The sequence below is a fragment of the Sinohyriopsis cumingii genome, chromosome 14, assembly GCF_028554795.1.
Source record: "Sinohyriopsis cumingii isolate HCF-2022 chromosome 14, ASM2855479v2, whole genome shotgun sequence".
Taxonomy (NCBI): domain Eukaryota; kingdom Metazoa; phylum Mollusca; class Bivalvia; order Unionida; family Unionidae; genus Sinohyriopsis; species Sinohyriopsis cumingii.
In genome coordinates, this window is record NC_142974.1 from 105,339,049 (window position 1) to 105,361,245 (window position 22,197).

A 22,197-nucleotide genomic window follows, 5' to 3' on the forward strand; every position below is an offset into this window, starting at 1 on the left:
AATACCATAAAGGCATATTCTTCATCGAAATTAAGAATCAAGTTGTCTTGTGCAAATTTTGAGTTGAAGAGTTGCGACGTAAGTGACACTCCTGATTAATGATATTGCTGTCACAAGAATACATGTTAAAAATGAAACTTCCTATTTAAGGATGCGGCTATGCTGAATAATATAATGACATGAAATGTACCAGTTCTACTTCGTTTGTCTTTTTCGTCCAGTGATCAAATGTACCAAATATTATCATGCGATAGCAAAAATCATTTTGCCACAGGTGCCGCATTGCTTACATCAAAAACGTTGATAATTAAATAATGACTGAACCGATTTTCCCTTTTATTTAAGTGTGAGTCCTTGTGCTCGCAAACAGAATTGTACAGCTTATATTTTTGCTGCTGTATATTCTTTCCAGTTTTACTCAGCTTGGTTTGCTTATCACGTACTATATCGCTTTTAGTCTCGAATATCTGAAGTCACGTGATGGCCCGTTTCTTAACTTGACAGGTGTTTCCGTGTGTTTCTCTGTCTTTGCTCGAACGTTGGAGTTTAAAAGACATGTCCATACATGTCTAATTACAAATGTTTTTTGTTGCAAACGACTTTGTTCTATGACATCATGCTGCACCTGATATGCTTACTTAACTGTATTACTCTTGCCTAGGAACTTTTGATATATTCGTCCTGGACGGTGGCTTGTCAACCTTTTAGCCTTTAAATTATAGGCTAGGCATGGCTTCTTACTGCATTGCCTATGTATTTTCTAAACTCGCCTTATTGGCTTAAAATACTCCTCTGTTCAAAACGTGTGCAGTGAAACTAAATCAATCGATTCGGCTTTGATATTCATTGTAAAAAATTAGCTGTTCTACAGGGTTTATTTTTTTCTCTCCGTTTGCGTGTGTGTGTATTTCATATGTTCCATGTACTTTTTACATCAGTCGACGTTGATGCATTATATGAAATGATGGTTAACTTGCTGGTCTCATGGTCAAAATATTATTTAATAAACAATCCGATGCACAATTTAGCTATTTTTAGAAACATACACAGAACGAAATGTCGAAAATAAGTGTTTACGACATTCTAATCATTTCGTTTACAACTGCAATTACAATTCTTCTTCTTCTTCTTCTTCTTATTATTATTATTAGTAGTAGTAGTAGTAGTATTTTTATCAACTTGAGGTCTTACAGTAACGGATATTCTATTCTCTCTTGAGTCATCTGACAGCGTAGGACCGGACAATTTTAAGAAAATCCTGGAGTTTATCTACAACATCGCCCGTCAATTTGTCATAGGTGTGAACAGCGTCCTTTTCAGCTATTCCTCTACGGCCAAAGTCCGATGCTACTTGATTACTTCCATGTCCAGAAATGATATCCTGAATGCCATCCATAAGACTAGCTACATCGAACTGGGAACCAACACTTCCAACGCACTCCATATTGATCGGACAGTATTCTTCAAACCTAACATGGTTCACGACTAAATGCCACAAATATTGCAATATTAATTGCCCACTTGCGTTCTAGGTATAATAACTCTACAATGAAGAGGCAGAGATGCTAACGGAAACAGAATACGTATTCAGCATCTGAATTAGCTCCGATGTGGATCAGCACGAACTCGATGTAACCGACAGCAAACCCAGCATCGTGATGCAGATCAACAGTTTTGAGTTGCTAACATGGTTCAAGACAAGATCACACAGGCAGCATGCTCTGGAAGAACTTGAACCGATAAGCATGATGATATATATCCAGCTTTGTCTTGACAAATTTTATTTTCTGATGTGATATCTTGAAAATGTAACTACAGTGAATTCGACTGCAAGAAGTTGTAACTTCATCCTATGGGTTGCCATAACAAATGGAAGTGATATGGACAGTAAACAAACATAAAATCTAAGTTATCTGATAATTAAATTTTATTATACATACCGTGCAGATATTCTATGTTAATTGGATGCATACACAAATTTTTATCTTTTCTGAGAACAGTGTTACCCATATCAGTCTGTCTGATGGGTATCTTAGCAGTTGAGTACTAAGGGATGTTTGAATGTTATTTACAGTTTATGAAACAACTTTTATGTAGCCTCAATAGTCCGAATAAATTCCATTATTGAATGTGCTGATGTACCAATACGCATGAATAGGTTGATGTATCACAATGATACGATCCACAATGTGTTTAAAATAAATTCACAATACTCCCAAAATAGTGCTTTAGTCCGAAAGGTCAATTAGCATTTTGTAATTCCAATGAAAAATTTAAATAAATGAAAGACCTTAGACAAAAAAAATTTGCTGTAACTGACAGTGCCAGGATAAGCAAGAAAGGTGGTGGCCCATGAAACGAAATTGATCTGATATCAGCTACATGTCCCTGGGTTGAGTCTGAGCAGCTTAGTTACCTTATGTCGACTGCGAAACTCTGCAAAAAAGGTGATCCCACCCTGATGATGGAACCGGGAGCAGGACTCTCTTCACATATTATCTTAATAAAACTCAAAGTGGTTCCACAGACAGATAGTAAAATAGGAACACATAATTTTGCTTATCTCAACCTTATATAAACAATTTAACACTACAGATTGACCAGGCTTCGGGTCACAGGTTCGCTTCCCGAACCGTCTAGGTTTGTAAAGGAAAAGCTGGTATTTATGACATTTTTCAGTAAAGAACTTATTGTTAACTTCCAAATATTAAAATAAACATAAACATAGTGTGCGTAATATATTCTCCCAAATGTGGATAAAGCTCAAAAACACAATACATATTAAATATCCATAACAATCGACAACACCCTTTGTCGTTAGCAATATATGATAGATATGGTTCTGATAATCATAATTATTAATTAATATCTTAATATCAGTCCTTTGAAATCCATCATTAGACGTTTTAGTTGATTTGTTTTAGCAGGTGAAACTATATTTATTTGACATTCTGATGAAGCTTTCATGAAATGAGAATACAAACAAAAACATCAAATGTCAATTTTAAATTTTAAATTAGTCAAATTATCAACTATTCATAAAGAAGGATACATGAAGAGCAATTATAATGATTTTTAAATTTCAATATTACACACCAACCAGTGGCTTTTAGTTATTTCCTTTTACATCCAACAGTTTTAAGGGATATGACTATAAATCGTGCACATTTTAGCATAGTTATCTTGCAAGAAAAAATAAGAAATTTCCAACAAAACGATAATATGGAGGAATCTGTCGGGTACAAACATTATGTATCATTATTAATACCAGGTGATTGGAAATATGCATGTGGATATCTTTGACATTAACATCTTTCACTGCTTTTGATGATGTAATTTAGATAAACGTAATAGATAGTATCGGAATTCACATAATGTAAGTACTAATCGCACTTGTATCAGCGTTTGTGTATTATGTAACGTCATAAATGAGGTACAGCCTAATAAAATACCTCATAGTGCTGCTTGATTACCAGTCATTAACTTCAAGACTAGTAAAAAAAATGTTCTTGAAGACGGGAAAAGGAAACTATTACAAATGATCGCATCAAATCATTAAAGAGAATTGTGCGCAAGAATATGATGTGCATATTTGGACCAATCAGAATCACATCAAGTTATATGATAGCATTGTGCGATATATATATATATATATATATATATATATATATATATATATATATATATATATATATATATATATATATATAATTTATTCAACGGGACACAATATATGAATTTTGCACTAATAAAACTCCTTGCATTTAGAGAAAAATAAAGAATTTAACGTAAGTGCATACGATCTAGAATGATATTCACATCGAAGTTTCAATAAAGCCAATAGAGGGAACACATATCGCAAAACCGGTTTCTAGAATCGAATGGAAAGCAAACATCTGTGACAAAAGCGTTCCCTCATCTCAGGAAAGAAAATATTTCTTCCCAATCTAACCCTTCTGAATATACAACAATATTTGCAAAACATATATTCATAAACGAAACAATGCGTTTTTTGTTTCAAACAATATATGAGAAAATACAGTGCAATTTTTTTCTCTGTCGTCATTTTGTGTTTTATGTCATGTGCAGTAAAAAAAGGAAAATACAATACAAAGTATACTAAAAATACAGTAAACAATGTATGTAAGTATGTAAGTATGTATGTATGTATGGATGGATGGATGGATGCATGCATGAATGCATGCATGCATGCATGCTTGCATGCATGTATGTATGTTTGTATGTCTGCGCGAATGCATGCATTCATGCGTTCCTACGTGAGTGTATGTATATGTGTAAAGGTCGTCCTTTAGTAAGATATGGACAAATGAAAATATGTGTCATAAGGCCCTAACATTGTAACTTATGAACAATAATTTAGCAGGGAAATAAGACAGTCACTTGACATTGAATGTTTACCGCCACAATATTTTCTGCCAATGAATTGGTTAAATATATGTCGTCAAACAATCACAATTTCAGTTCTCTGACGAAATCTGAAATGGCAGTGTAAACAGATTTTCGTCTGTGCGAGGAATGGTAGAGTTGTAATATGGTTTCAAAAACACCCTTTGCAAGATACACGAGTAAATACAGGGAACATTCAGTGGTAGGGCTGATAAACTAGTAACATTTATTACACTGTTGAATGAGAATGTATCTGACTAGATACTCAGAATGTTACAACTAGAGTTTGCCCATAGTAATATAAGCAACAACGTATATTGAGGACCGAAACGTTGACGATATCCAAAATATCTAGATCTCAACCATCTCTTGAGCTCCATATATAATTTATTAAAGAACCAAAGCTACGAAAAAAAAGTTTAACTTAGGATTTCCCTTTGTCTTGACAAACCCACAATAATGGTGAACTAATGTTACTTTACCCTTGTCCCTATAATGAAGCATTCGAAGAAAGTAAACAAAACACGATAATGTCGACCTCATATTAATTTCCCATCTACAAATATTTTCTACAGACGATCTTTAACATAATACTCCTGTTTTGATTTCATGGGGCATCCTATTCAACTGCCATTGCCTGAAAGACATCCTGACACATTTTTGATAAGGCGTCTTCCTAAGACTACTATCGTGATGTTTTCTTTAAAAATGATTATGTGCGATATGACAAATTTAATAGAACTTGGTCAAACCGATTCCATAGATGAGAAAAAACATCAAAAAGGTGGATTAGTCGATTTGAAGGAATTTATAACAGGTTTTCCACCTCAAAGTTATTATATTTAGGTTAGGTCCCACCAAATATAGTTTAGGATATATGTTGATCATAATTAGCAGAATGATTCTCGAGAACTAATATATAGCACAGTCTGACGGACACAAAATGCACGATAAAAATATATATACACACGCAATATGGAAAAGGTCATAACACAACTATATTTGACTTTACGTCTAAGATATTAAAAAGTAAACATCAGAAAAGAAAAGACAAAACGAAGGTACTAATCCGGAAATAGCCAGATGCATGAGTTAGATGTAGATTACACATTACTTTTTTGACACAGAAAAGGTCCACTCCTGGAGCATAGTATATCACCAGCGTTGATACTATACCAAATAACTGCACAGTTCTCATCAATTCCTCTACTTGGTTCACCTGGAGACCAGTAGGGATCAAGCGCCTCTCCTTTCCAATTCACCCACTGTTCTTCACCAGTTCTTTTCCACAAACCAATATATGTATATGCTGTGTAAAAATAAATATTAATATGCATGTATGATGCTCACGCTTCGTACACACCTACGTACATTCTGCTATTCATATGTAACGATGGATGGATGTATGGATGGATTGATCTATGAAGCTGTTTGTGAAACTGTAGACTTATTGCAATATATAGATATATATATACCTTGCAATAAGTCTACAGTCTATATATATATATATATATATATATATATATATATATATATATATATATATATATATATATATATATATATATATATATATATATATATATTGGTGGTTTATTTAACAAATACTATCAGGAGATTTTGACTTTAATGTGTATTCGAATTAGGAAAACCTAAAGGCATGTTTCAGGTAAAAGGGACTTGGGGAAATGCTAAATATATTCCCTTGTGGCGTATAAGTTTTTACGTCTCTACTAGAGTTATGTATATTTAATTTGTATTTTGTATTATTGATTTCGCTTGATTATTAGATATAACGATAATAATATGAATCATGAGGAAATTGTATATCGCCTAATATTTAGAGCTCTAAGCGCTTTACAACATTAGACAACACCTATAAGATAAAAAGACATAATGATACGATTATAAAAACAAACACCATTAAATTAGAAAATATAAAAAAAAACATTCTGAGAATATTTAAGGTAGGAAACATTATTAGGTCTTTAAGTGTGTAATTGCAGTTGAAATAAATGAGTTTTGAGAGCACTCTTGAATGGGATCACTGTGCATGTGTGTCCAAGTTCAGTGGGCAATTGATTCCTCATTGCTGGGCCCTGGCATGCAAAAGAATGCTGTGCAGATGCTTTGTTTTCCTAGTGGGAATAATGAGTACACGATTGTCAGAAGAAGAACGTAATTATCTTTCTGGCCTGTACACATGGGTGAAGTCAGATAGGTATGTTGGACTAGAGTCTTACAGTAAAACGTAGCACAGAGAACACATTTTGTGTTTGATTTTCGATCGAATGTATATCCAGTGTAGGGTACAGAGCAGCGGGGAGATTGTGCTCTGATGGTGGTACTCTAAGTATGATCCGAGCAGCTGTGCTTTGAACCTTTTGAAGTTTCTGGAGCAGATATTGAGATGAACCAGACAGAATTGAGTTACAATAGTCCAGTCATGAACGTGCTAATGAAGACACAAGTATTTTAGTGGCATCAGCTGAAATATATTTGCGAAATGAGCTAATGCGTCTCAGCTCAAGATATGCAGCTTTGAATATGTTCATGACATGTTGGTGCAATGTGAAAGTACTGTCTAGAATAACACCTAGGTTTCGTACTGATTGTGTGATTTTAATGTTGATGTTGCTGATATGTATTGTTGATGTAAAGGATGTGAATGAGAAATGCCTTGTATTGTAATGAGAACGGCCTCAGTTTTATTATCACTCATCTGCAGCTCGTTACATGTTATCCATGTGTTCACATCAGACATGCAACTCCCTACACCTTGGATGGTAGCAACAGCTTCAGTTGGGTGGCTAGATTTGTATATTTGGGTGTCATCAGCGTAAAATTGGTTAGACACTGGCTGATACTCTATGACACTTGAGAGCGTTTTAGTGTATATAATGAAGATATTAGGTCCAAGAACAGACCCCTGTGGAACACCACAACATAGATAAACTGGGATGGAGTGTATTCTAATCGCAGATACAAATTGTGTCCTGTTGACCACGTAGGACTTGAATCACATTAAGGCTTTATCATGAATGATAAATACATGCTGAAGACGGCGAATTAATATATCATGGTATATTGTGTCAAATGCACGTAATCTTTCCGCTATTAAAAGCAAAGAGAATGTCATTAACTACTTTTAGAAGAGTAGTTTCAGTAATGTGGCAAAGGCGATAGGCAGATTGTACATTGCTAAAAAGATTGTTTTAATTCAGATGAGATACAAGCGGGGATAGAATAATATTTTCTAAAATTTTTATATGAATGGGAGATTATAATCTAGGCGGTAGTTCTTTAAATCGTTATGGTCTAGTGTTGGTTTCTCCAGCAGAGGCTTTACTATGGCAGTTTTGAAAAATGATGGGAATTCCCCGGATGAGAGAGAGGTGTTAATAATATCAGTTAGTGATGGCAATACTGGATTTAAGCACTCAAGCAACAGTGATGGTGGAAATTTATCAAGTTCACATGACTTTTATGCACTCTTCATCAGGATTGTACGTACGAAATCCATAGAGACAGGTTTAAATGCTGCTAATGGTTGCCGCTCAAATTATATATCCCAACTGGTGACGACGAATCAGTTGAAACTGTGGTGTCAAGCTAATCTCTAATGGTTTGTACTTTGTCACGGAAAACAATTTGCAAACATGTCCGGAAGGTCTGCTGGAGAGAAGGTAGTTGGAAGTGGTTTAGCTTTGTTCCTAGACATTAGCTTGTTATGTATATCTCTATTTAGTACTCTTGCCCAAATTCCAGTTAATAATGTACCGGACCAGTGACATTTCATTCTTAAACACCATTAATATTATTGCTCCATGAGTATATATTAAATATTCTGATCATTATTAACAGTAAGCATGTAGCAGAGTATTTCAAGAAAATAGTAATTGTGATCTTGGTCACCTTTCTTGCCTCTCAGCGGTGGGGTGTAGATTTGTGTATTCACGTTATTGTTATTCACTGGAATTTCAGGATGTTCAATAAAATCATTGAACTAAAATATTAATTTGGAGCTAATGTCCATCCAGACAAGTACATGCTAGATTATATTACAGCGAAACAAGAAAAGAATATTAGCGCGTCACCGAATTCCAGGACACAATAAATCACTCGATAATACAGGCACATCAACACATTAAACATTGGAATTTATGTGGAACACCTCTGGAGTTCACTTGCAACTTCATATATTTGAACTTGTGATGAGACTTGTATGAGTATCATGGATTTAATTCACAATATTGTAAATTATTTAAAAATGTTCATTTTTTTATTCTAGAGAAATAAAATATTCGTTGTATTTTGCTCCTTTCTCAAGACCATATAGTTTAAACACTTGCATTTACAAATAGCACTCATACATACTGCTATACCTACCTATATTAGACGAAAATGTTTTGCACAACAACAATATTGAAAAAAGTAAAGACGATTTAACACTCAGAACACCCCGATGATTTCATTAGGTGGAAAACGCAAAATTATTCATATTCTACACTATAATCATCTATATCGAAAATGAATATCCTTTTCAGAATGCACAAATGACACATGCTGTTTGAAAATGGTGCTTTTATGTTGTAATGTTCTTCACTTGAATAATTTTGCTTAATCCCTGGCATCAATTCTTTTTCTCGATCATCTACCTATTTTGGAGAAACTCTTAATTCAATGCATGTTTAACATGAATAATTGTGTATTATATCTCAAACGGAAACATCATCTATTCTACAGACCGAATTTTATTTTAATGTTACGTAACGCAAGCAAAGAAATTCTAATTTATCATCTTGCTGTATAATCATCAATCGAAAATCGGATGTCATTACGAATGAATGCATAACGTAATTATTATAAATCTGAATAATTCTTTGCAATCAAACACTATAAAGCTTTCATATTCTGTGAAATATGTCACTAAATCATGCAAGGAAATAAAACATTTGCAAGACAATATTGTCAGAAACAAGCTCCTGTGCAAAACGTTACCAACTTTGATAAAGAGATTCCTGAGATTAAATCTGGATGAAGATATTTAAATTAGATAAACCTTGCAACAATTATTTTCATAAGATATGCAATAGTTAGAAAAAACACAAACAAAACACTACATTAATGATATCCTGGAGTCGTTTGGAGGACGTAACTAAAGCTCTAGCTCACCATTACCCCTTCCCCTACTCTCCCAGAAAGATTAAATGTCATTCTTGTATTGGCTGAAGGAATATTTATTTTGTGCTTGTGTTGTGTTCTTATTATTTACCGTAACTTTAACAATATCAGTCATATCACTCACTACGATGTCTAGAGTGTAGCTGTTTACAGTGATGTCCAGTAAAAAGGGTTATTATGAAGACGTGTAGCATATCTGTCTTTCTCTGCATGTCTATTCACATAAAGCGTCTTTGAACTTTGCTCAGGTTTCTCGTCTTCTTCTTTTCAAAGTGTTCTGGCATATATTTACACAGTTTATCGGCACTTGTACCAGAGAATTTGTATGCGATGTCTTCCTTACGTGTCATTTTCTTGCGTTTCTGACGGTTTCAAATTATTACAGGATTAAGTTTTCGTGCTAATGATATAGAACTTTTTACAGTTATTCAGACTTTAAGGTTGAGCTTGTTTTTGAGGGGAATGTTTTTAAAAAGTAACATCAATATTCACTTGTTCTGTTATAAATAGTTGTCGTGCCACGTACCATTCCCAAGAACATTTTGTGCATCATCTACCTGAGTCCGGGTCGTAATCACAAGTAGTTTCGCCTTTTCAGATTCGCATATTTTCATCGCATCGTTGAACGTTGCCGATTCTGAATGGTACTTGACGCAAAAGTAGGAGCCGCCCAAGGTTACATTCTTATAGTTCATATCACATGTTGAAGATGGTGCTGTAAGATGCATTTCATAATTTCTTTAATGGCCGTGTTCATAATAAATGCTCTCGATCTTTATATCAACTAACTATCACAATATTTATCATAATTAGAATTTAAATACTAGTGAAACTGATGTTTAATGAAAATGATAAAGATTTTACGTATTAAAAATTGAATCTAATAAATAATCATTGCGTAATAAGTATTGTAATTAAAATTGAACAATCACAAAGACAGTCGTATCAACGCTTACGTAAAATGCTATACAATCTGTTACCACACATGGCAAGATTTCTTAAAAGATTGTCACTTTGAGTACTTGCAGGCTACGAGGATTTATGATTTTCCCAAATTGTATCAAAAATTACTTGAAAGATATAGACAGCGCCGCTTAATTTAAAATACAGGGACAAATATAACATAACAAACGAGAAAAGGTGAGATTCCACAATTTTTTACCCTAAATATTTAAACAGAAAAGGTGAATGATCACCCACAATTACAGTTTTGCAGTGATGTTTGAATTGTTTTCCTAACTTTTTTAAGTAATGGGAAATGAATAGATCGAACGAAATAAGCAGACAAACGAGTAAACATACAACAAACTGAAGTGGACTTACCTTCTTATTTCATATAATGCATTGCCGAGTTTAAGGTTGTCGATTCCTCCTTTGAATTGTAATTATTATATGCGAACCGATGTAAATATGAATTGAGATTTAATCCTTCATTTCAATGCCAATTGTAACTAAATGAAGCGGAAACAAGATATATCGAGCATTGCAAAAAGAAAAGAGAAGACAGCATTATGTCATCTAGCAAGCCAGGTACTTAACTGTCATAAATAATATAAGAAATAAAAGGTACAGGTAGAGTAGTGTTAGCCATAGGAAGATAGTAAGAAAGGGTGTACATTTAAGAAAATAAAATGTAAACACTTCCCAGCCATGCAACCGTGTACATCAAGATACAACTATTTAACTGTTATAACGTTTTGATAACGTTGTATGTTTGCAAAATGCAGACATGTGCAATTGAGACACAATTATTTCAACGTTCCTTTTAATTTACCAATAATGATAAAAAAATTGAATTTACGGACAATATAGGATGTTTATCTTTTCTTAATCCTTTGTCTTATTAAAACTGTATTTACTTCTATCAATAAAAATATCAAAACTTATAAAGACTGTTGATCCTTCTGGTGACACAGGTCATACTTTTTTATTTTACCAGTTATTAGTAACCTGTCCATCAAGATTACAAGGACTTTTATTGGCTAGATCGTGAAAATCATTTGAAAAGTTTACTAAATCCCGGGAGTTTTCTCCTTTGCCTAATGGTTATTATACAATCTTCACATCCATAAAATATTATACCAGTTGAATATGACACTCGATAAAATACGTCAGCAGGTGGACGTTTGGAATGTGTTAATTGAAATTAAATAAATTATCTTCAATTTTAATAGAGCCACTGAAATTGTACGAAAACACATCGACTGCATATTTGCTTATAATCACTTGTAACTGCAATGATTCGAGTCTATATTTGTTATCAATATCAACAGAAACATGATCTATAATAAAGAGGAGAATACGTACATTCGTGTTTTGTCATTATCCTAAATGTGCTATTATTCTATGGACAGAATGTTATGACATTTTAGCCTTCAATACATCGTCATCTGCATAGCAATTATGTAATACTTGCATTTGTAATAGACCAATCCGTCTGTATGACAATGATCTAATACTTGCCTGTGTAATAGAGAAGTCCATCAGAAAGTTGAAAACCCTCTGGTAATCCTCGTCGGAATGAAGAGGACAACAGACAGTGGCCAGTGTGGTTATCATAAAAGAAGGACAAACAGTTCGCTTTCTCATCACATTGTTGCATGCACTTCAACCAATCAATTCCAGTCTCATTACTGATTACCTCAGAAATTTGAATGTTGTTTGGATAGATAGTGTCCTGTGTCCAGTTCTGTTTAACTAAATGAGAAAGAAACAATGTCAACATCTTTAAAGAAGTGTATTCTGCTATCCTTACATACATACATACATACATACATACATACATACATACATACATACATACATACATACATACATACAAACATACATACATGCATGCATGCATGCATGCATGCATGCATGCATACATACATACATACATACATACATACAAAGATACATACATACATACATACATACATACATACATACATACATACAAAGATACATACATACAAAGATACATACATACATACATACATACATACATACATACATACATACATACATATAATATACAAAGATCATTTCATTGTATTGCTATCAATATCAGAATTATTAAATTACACATACACTATATAATCATATAATGATAAATCTAATATATTCCTGTAACATTTGAAATGAAGATTGTATAGCTTTAATAAGTCAGTTGTATCATTTTCATTGCTGTACATTTTTTGCCCAGATCGATTCATTTTTCCTATCGCTGTTACTCGTTTTTTTCTACCTCAAATGAAATCCCCAAGAACTAACATTACACCCTTATATGTCTCACATTTCCCTGAGCTGCGTTTTGTTATATTTCAATATTTATTCACGATCATATTTGGAGATCCCCAGTTGATGCCATCAAATCGGACTGAACTATCAGTTTAACTAATCATAATGTACTATATCTCCTGAGTTGTATTTTGTTATTTACCCCGTCTAACCGAAACTGGCTATTTCAATCTCCACTGCCTTACATCTTCGTCCACGTGACGAAGCTTAATATATGCATTTATCGACCTTTCTACGTAAGTGTTTCTACCTGAAAGCAATAACAATGTGATGACATTTGCTTTGTTTGTTTTTCGAGACCATCATTAGTATTGTCTTATATTCTATAGTATACGGTGTACGCTCCCATAAAACATCAGATTCATAGGTCTGCACATTGTCCATTAATTTTAAACTGGACACATTCTTCTATTTATCCCCCATATCCATGACATGGATACAAATAAAATAATTTATTTGCACATCAATACATTGTGTAGATTCCATATAACGAGAAGCAACGTCGAATTTTAGAAAATAAACATTAATGACAGCTTGACAGCAACAATGATGCAATTCACTTAAATTTAATATTAACGTATCGTTGTTTCTTTTGATTTATATCTATGCTTAATCTCATCAGGAGTTGTTAGTTCAACATTGGAACAGATATTAAATACTAGCACAACATGCAAGATTGGAGAAAAATGCAAGAATTTTAAATTGAATTACAATGAAGATATGTGTTTGGCTGCCTTTAGCAAGTCATCACAAGAGAAAAAGAACATCTGTGCGTGTGTGTCTGCCAAGACGCTGGATATCGATATAATACAAATCTCCGAATACCAGTAGTCCTTCCTTAGCAATGGTTGTAAAGAGAAGTATGTGTCGTGTTTACAAGTGTCATATGTGTAACAGTTTGCTTAATCATCACAATATGCCAATCTGTGTACCTTCAGTAGCACGTCTTATTATGAGAAATTGGAACTGCGGTGAAATCCGTGATAAATAAATGTTGAAAGACTTAACGGTGGTATCATGCAATTAGCCTTATAGTCTGATAACATTATGTTAATTTAAGTTAATTATGCGAGGAATAGCACATCAGCCCACTTTGTGTATTTGTTCACAAACATGGACAATTTTCAGCGACCGACAATAAAAGTGTTTCTTTTACTCTTTCATTTTCCTTGAACAAACGGTCTTCTTCAATCAATTTTCTAAATTATATGCTGTATAATGCCCTTAATTATTGATTATTTTATTTTTAAAACAAATTATTAAAACTAATATGCGTTTGGTACATTAGAAAGTACAATTTAAATTAAAATTATTTATTTCATACCCAGATGAGCGTATGAAAATGATGTTTGTTTCTAGCGTACTTTAATGTAATGCAATATTGTGTAATGAATGATTACGTCATCAAATATGTTGTAGGCCTTCGTATATGGATACTCATTTGATAAGAAATTTATCAAACTAATTGAACATAATCCAAACTTCCGCTAATATAGGATAAAAACAGCTCAGCGAGATTGATGACTATGAGCTCTATTGCACAGATATCAGAGCCTTCGATCCCATTAAAGATCTACTAATTTTATTCACGAAAGCAAGGTAATGAACAAATTCTTCAGAACAATCCGATGTTTCAGACATTGTCTTTGTCTTAAGCGATGTCATGAATTATGACGTCATTTATGTGTATTAGTAAGGTGTTATTAAATAATAAAATAATTAAAATATTTTGTGATTTTATTAACCCAGATCACATTGTAGTCATGTGATGAAATGCATTGCTAAATTACCACAAACTAAATCTGACGTGGTCCAGCTGCCATCATGTTGGCATGTGACTGTCGGATTAGATCCACCTTTGTTGAACGTAGTATCCTGGCATCTGTAGGTGTAGTTCTGTCCCACCTCCATTTCTAATGTTTCATTTATCGTCCGTGATTTCGCAGGAGGGGTTTTACACACTGTTCAAACACGATAATACATATTTTATGCTAACTTTCTGTATAAAATTTATGGATTATAGTTTTAAAAAATATCTTATATCTTTCCCAACAAAAAGTGATTATAACTAGGAAAATGATTGTAGTGAGAGAATACACTTGAGTCGAATTGCTACAGAGGGTTAATACGGGTCTTCATACAATGTTATAAAACATCGCCATCGACGTGGAATATTAACTTATAGCATTTTAAGCTTATTTTCAATATGCAGCCTATAATAGTAGTGTAATATACAACGTGAAGCTAACATTATACAAATTAATATGCTTCCACTGTTCACTCGTCCAGATAAGCTTTTTAAACTGAACAAAAACTAAGAATGTAGATAATACATAATAAACAAAATCTTTATCTAAACATTCTAAAATATTTTGGATCTTTACTTTACTATACCAATCATTCATGAACGGCATATGTACGTTCTCGCTTATGCACATAAGGTAATCTGGTCATTCAGGTAGACTTCCCACGTTCAAGACTAGAACACACGTATGGTCATTACACGGTGTGTATATATGAAAGAGCAGTCTCGTGAACCGTTTGAAATCATATATTTATAGTTAATATAAATTATTAACAAATGTTAGGAAAATATCACAAATTGTTTGTTTGATGCTTTGAAAGTTTTTCTGTGATAAAACATGAAGAATATCTAGAACATTTTCATAAAGAAAAACGTTAAATTCGCTGCCTATGATGCAGCAAGTTGTCAATGTTGAAACCGCGTGCATTGTAAATGCATTAATGATCGAACTATGGAAACTGCATGTTTGGAAAATACATCAGTGATTTAAAAATGGGTGCTTTATCTGTGGAAAAGTCAAACGTTTATACATGGCAAACACACTTTATTAATTCTTTACTAGTATTATTTGGTGCCATGATTCATCCTCTTTAATGACGCTGAAGTAATACATTTTGACATTTATTTCACTTATTGCACATTTTTCTTGTTTTATAAGATAATGCAAATAAACTAAATCTATAAGTAAAGACATAGAATTATATAATTTACAAGACACAAGGAATTGTCTTGATGGTTCCTTGTTGTAGTTCAAAATTCTTTCATTCATAAATATGTAACGAATTTAGAAAAAAATAGTCATCTGAATCATGCGAATAATTAAAAGCACCCAAATGTCTATGCAAAGAAACAGTTTATTCGTTTCCTGTTGATAACCTGGTCCAATGCAATTGTCAATGACAGGTGATGCACGTGCAGGTCCTTGGAAGCCGCGAGACAGTTGGATGAACAACATCAAGAACCAGGACTAGGCATTTGTGAGGACTTTTTACTGCTAGAACAATTTCTAATGTTTTGGGAATAGATTAGCACTAAATCAATGTGATCATTTTTATATAATCAACATCCTTGCATATGCACAATTACATTTTATCATTTCTGCATCGCATAGCTCAGACTTGAACTGTGGACTGTCTATCTTCCGTCTTTTGATATTGATATTTGATTCATCAACCATACACCATAGATCACACGCCCAGATTGGAACTACTTCTTATCGATATTTTTACTTAGTTCTGCATGCAATTATTCTTGGTTACGCTGAATGAAACTTTCTGAATCGCAATCTACTTTAAATCCAATTTACCTTTCATGGTGAAAAAGAACAAGTATATAACAAGATCACTATATTCTTGTCTTATCCTGATTCGTGAGAAAAACTTGTTTCTTACGATTGTTAGGACCTATCCTTTCTCCATATCAAACTAATTGTAGTGTTTGATACAAAGGTTCAATCCATATTTGTGCAGCTTTGGCAAGAAGAGGATTGAAAAAATGAGGCATGTTTCATAATTTTAGGGTCATGTGATGTTCAGACCACATTTGTGACGCAACATGATATTATTAAAGAATGTATTTTGTAAAACATATAAGATTTACTACCACGAATGTTACTGTTGTTTAGTGTTTGTTGAAATGCATAGATCAATTACCACAAGTAAAATTCTTCGCTGACCAGCTTCCATCCTGTAAACACTTCACTGATGGATTCAGACCACTTTTCCCGGATAGACCATCCTGACATTTGTAGGTGTAGTTCTGTCCAACCTCCACTTCTGCCGTCTCATGTATCGTCCAAGATTTCGTAGGAGGGTTTTTACATACTGTTCATACATGATAATACATACTTCAAACCAACCTTCTGTAACAATCTTATAAATGTTAGATAGTTACCAAACAAATATGGTTCAAGGAAATGGATAATTTGAAAGAATATCTTAAAACTGTCCTAGTAATGAGGTAGTATTACACCTAAAATTTCAATATGGATTTAAACATGAAATATATGGGAGTTCATACTCCTCCAAAGGACTAAAATACTTACTAAATTAATATTAAACAACGCGATCGATATGGAACATTTTCTTATAGTATGTTTTCTTCTGGATATGAAGACTGCCTTAAATATGTATCATACAACAAGAAGCTAAAGGCATTCAGTTTAATCTTTTTATTTGTGGTGTGTTATTTTCTTTTCATTGTTGCTGGTTTTTTTTTTTGGGGGGGGTGCACTGTTTACTTGTCCCTATTTAAAGTTTAATGATGAGATTTTATACTTTAACAGAAATCTACATTCCTTTTTCGACATACTCCAAAAACGCTATATATGTAGGTAAAGTCTTATAATTATTTCATTTACAATATATAATATTTTGGGCTCCTTTGTTATAGTTAAACATTCTTGAACTCACAAATATACAACCTACTTCTCTAGGAACACACAGCTATACGTGAGTCATATTTGTTGAGAACAACCTTAATTTGCTCTTAAGACTTTAGAGTTACTTTTGTATTAATTTGATCCTTTGTCTGATGAGAAACATGGAACGGTACACACATTTCTTTGCAAATAAACAGTTTCTATTTTTGGTATTGATAACAAGCTCGGGTACACGTACTACTGACACTATCAACAATAGGCGAGGCACGTGTAAATATGATGGAGCCTAGTGCCGGCTGGATGAGAAACAGTAAGAATTATGACAATATATTTCTGAAGACATACTAAAAGCTACCATAATAATTGACGTCATGCGAAAGGATTAATACTTTACGAACGTTACCGATGGAGCAGAATCCACGTCCATTCATATGCATGTTTACTTCTATTATATCTGCATTGCACACCAGACTGAAACCTTTCAGTTATTCTAAATAACTTATGTTTTTCGATATACTTGCAACATTCACGACTAATAAATGATTGATATTGCGTTCGGTACTGAAGTTCAATCTACAGTTACTTTGTCGCATTCGCATGCCCAGATTATAATTATTTTTATTGATGTTTTCACTTACTTATGCCTGCTGATATTCCAAGATGTTATGAATGAAAATTTATAGAAATCATTATACCTTAATTCAATCTATACAAAGAGGGAGTATATAATAAATGCAAACCTGCATTCCTGTTTTATCCCTAGTCGTAAGATGATTTTTTGTTGTGCTTACCTTGATCGATACCTAAGCCATATCAAACTCGTTGTAGCATTTGATACAGTTACTCAATCCGTGGTTGTACAGCCTTGGTGAGCCGACGTTGGAAATAATTCGACACGTTTCATCAATTGAGGGTCATATCATGCTATGTGACAATTGTTGCGTAACATGGTGTTATAAAAAAATTTAATTTGGGAAGAATATATTAAGCTTTGTTATTGCGAATATCACTGATGAAATGTATTGTTCAATTACCACAAGTAGCATTTGTCGATGTCCATGTACCATCATGAAGGCATGTGACTGTCGGATTTTGACCACTTTTCCAGAATAGTCCATCTCGGCATCTGTACATGTAGTTCTGTCCAACTTCCGTTTCTATCGTTTCATTGATCGTCCATGGTTTATCAGGAGGGGTTTTGCACACTGTTTAAACATGATAATACAGAATTGACGCAAATATTTTGCTAACAATCTTGAAATTTTCGAAACATTTGAAAAACTTTGATGGTGTTTAAAACAATATGTATGTCGGAAGAATATCTTACAACTCTTGCAGTAAGGAGGTATTTATTTCTAAAATAGCAGTATGTTTTTATTAAATACATACATTGATGTCGAGACTCCTCCGAGTATTTAAATCATGACTTTAGCTTCAAAACACTCTAGTGAGTATCGTGATCATTTTAAAATTTTGCATTGTGGTGAATAATTCAAAATGCGAAATTAAAAAGTAATTAGTGCTTGAAACATTGATATATCCAGAGCGACGGTATATATGGTATCACTGCCATAGTAAAGCCACAACTAGATCTCCCCACTGTACGTGCAAATTAGACCCAACGGTGAGCTAGTATTAACGTTTAAAAGTAGAGTATTCGTTATTAAACAAAAAATCAAGGAACAAGCAGCCTTTGTAAGAAACTGAAGATTTTACATAAACAGCATCATTTTTCTATACCAAATGTCAAATGTGTATGATGCCACGTTGTTTGCTACAGTACCGTTAAGGTACAATATAATGTTTATCCTAAAGTGTCATTTTCACAACTGAGCATTACATTGTTTCGATAATCATGTGAAAGGATGATTACAAGATGCAGAAATTCCCACATGTACTGTCAGGTATTTCTTACCGGACATTTGCTAAAATTGCCCAATTTTATTTGGAACTGTCGACAGCAGAAAATGCAAACAAATTTCATTCTGAGTAGTAACTGCGTCACCTTTAAATATGGTGTGTTTTGGATAATGTTATTTCAGCTCGGAGGCCGGTACATATACACATTCGTCTGTTAAAAGCGGTTAGTTTATTTATTCTGTAAGTTAACATTTAAACCAGGCGTTTTATAATGATGTCTTATAGCAAGTCCCATTTGGGAGTACATTCGCCATATTCAGACAGATGAAATCATTTATTCTCCATTTTCTTTCTTGACTCGAGTCATGAAATGGTCGCCAAAATGTTACTTGACAACAAAACATTACATAAAACGGGGCTAGAATGTTTTTCCAACAATTGTAGACAATCAGTAACGATAATATTCCACAGTAATTTCATGAGCTTATTAGGATCATTTACATAAAGTTATACGTAGCACGTTGTGAACTCTGTATCATCGAGTAAGGACATGTTAATTCATGACTAATATTAGTAGTAAATATCATGACTCATCGAAAATCATCGTTCAAGCACTGACACACACTTTCAAGACTTTCTGGCTAGAAATTCATCTCCGCTTAACTCCTGAATGTGTTGCGAAGCTACCAGTTATTCGACATTAAAGACTGATAGAACACTTTTACTTTTTATACATGTTTATTGCTGATATTTATAAACGGTTCACTGTCCACAACGCAACACTTACAAAGTCTTTTTAAAATGTCTCTACAACTTACTGTGTCAAACAATAATCTTATGTGCTAGCCAGGAAGATATATATATATATATATATATATATATATATATATATATATATATATATATATATATATATATATATATATATATATATATATATATATATATATATATATATATATATATATATATATAACATTTTCCTTTACATAAATATTTCTAAGTATTACAAGTGAGTATCTATCCTATGATCAAGTGTTCCACGGTTACATCGAAAACCAATTTGATTACGGTTATGTTACATTGCCATTCTGAGTTGTTATTACAATTTTCCTAAAACGTTTGCTAACACATGTGTTCTAGTTGTGATCCTTTCCAAGAATATGTATATGAATGTTTCCAATTATATTTAATAAAGCTAGTTTAAATGTTACATAGTTTCTTCTTTTTATTTTGTTCTTATTTCCTTCTCAGTGCATATAAATGTGGAAGCAGATATATATTACAAAAAGTATTATATGATGGGAACACTCTAGCTGTATCTGGAATGATTGTCTTGCATTTAAAATATTTAGTTGTCTTTAATTGTGTATTCGTTGTCCATTTCGTATGTGTTGTTCTGTGATAAATATATCACAATACTGTAAGCAAATAGTAACGGGTAATTGTAATCGTTTGTGTCAATATTTATCAGGTATGTTTAACTTATTAATACCACTTGACATTAAGACTTTAAAGTAAACGTGATGAGATAGCTTTGTTCCATTTGTACTCAGTGGAATAATGTTCAATTGATATTTCATGACAGAATCATTTATAGTATATCAACTTAATTCAACAAGGCTCTTGGAGTGGTCAGAATAGGTGGGCAATTTGTCAAACATGAAATATAGAGTAGATGCCTTTCCAAAGTTCTATCATTTAACACTTTAATTCCAGCAGCAAATAACTAGTCAATATTTTGATATACGCATTCATTCTATTATGTCATTGAGTTTATCTTGTAAAACGGATTGCCATTATCATCAACAGTAAGTTTATATACAATATTTCGAATTAATTGTTACGTTAGTATTCCATTCATAATCGAAACTGTTTCATCTGCAAAGGATATATATATATGTGTGTGTGTGTGTGTGTGTGTGTGTGTGTTCCCCATATCAATGATATATCAAGAGATGTATAAATGCTTCGTTAAAAGGTAACTAGGCTTGCCGAATTTCCATTTAATGAAATATTTATGCATGGCGTATTGACCGAGTGGATGAATTCCTCACATCCCCGAGTGTGTCTGTTACAAAATGTAGTTGTATCTCTTTTGTGGGTATTCACAATCATCTGTGCATATTGATTAGTTGAGTGTTTTTTATTTTAATTTATATTTTTCTGCAGGTTGATTAAATCAATATAGTACACACTTATCATTTAAACATGAAAGATGGTTTAATGAAACATGTAGAGCACTAAAAACACTTTGTTATCTACGCCGTTCACATGAACGCTAAGCCATTCACGTACCAGCTCATGGAAATTAATGTGGAATAGAAACTAGAGATAACTAAAATATTTTAATATATTTACAGTTCATCTAAGTTAAGGAAAACGAAGTGTGAGAAACACAATGTCCTTAATTAGCAAACATATCGACATTGCAGGCCACCAGGACACTATCAGTGCACCTCTACTCACTTTTTCACACTGAATTTTGCAAGTATTAAATGCCAGTTTGTATTAGTTTTATATGTTGATAATTTAGTGGAATACTTCACGGTCAACCGCATGGCGACTTCCAAATCATCTGACCGAGACAATACTTTACAACAGGATCCCGTTAAAAACTTCTTACACTAAACCAAGTCTATGTTGATATTATTGCAAAGTTTGGATGCCATGCTGAAAGTCTGAAATGATGGCGGATTTATGTACGTTGACATAGAGATTGTTTACTGAAGCATGTAGAGCACATAAAGCACTTTGTTATCATTCATACGACCGCAAA

The 22,197-nt window shown here is 33.1% G+C and overlaps 1 protein-coding gene across 1 annotated transcript; it reads right to left on the reverse strand.

Annotated features, from left to right (window-relative positions):
• Positions 1-1,219: 1,219 nt before the first annotated feature.
• LOC149784553 (uncharacterized) lies at positions 1,220-18,750 on the reverse strand. The gene is made up of 6 exons (XM_089933005.1): positions 18,593-18,750; positions 16,831-17,001; positions 14,664-14,834; positions 12,055-12,288; positions 5,584-5,716; positions 1,220-1,469 (listed from the first exon to the last, which is right to left on the reverse strand). Exons 1-6 carry the CDS (start codon positions 18,690-18,692, stop codon positions 1,220-1,222), a joined length of 1,059 nt encoding a protein of 352 aa, XP_089789131.1. The 5' UTR covers positions 18,693-18,750.
• Positions 18,751-22,197: the final 3,447 nt, after the last annotated feature.

What these genes read in the sequence shown, in the direction of transcription:
- LOC149784553 (XM_089933005.1), bottom strand. Translation starts at nt 18,692, where the DNA reads ATGTACAGATGCCGAGATGGACTATTCTGGAAAAGTGGTCAAAATCCG. An exon ending in TGGACTTCTCTATTACACAG is followed by an intron (nt 5,717 to 12,054) that starts GCAAGTATTAGA and finishes ATTTTTACACAG; the next exon opens with CATATACATATATTGGTTTG. An exon ending in GAGAACTGTGCAGTTATTTG is followed by an intron (nt 1,470 to 5,583) that starts GTATAGTATCAA and finishes GAACCATGTTAG; the next exon opens with GTTTGAAGAATACTGTCCGA.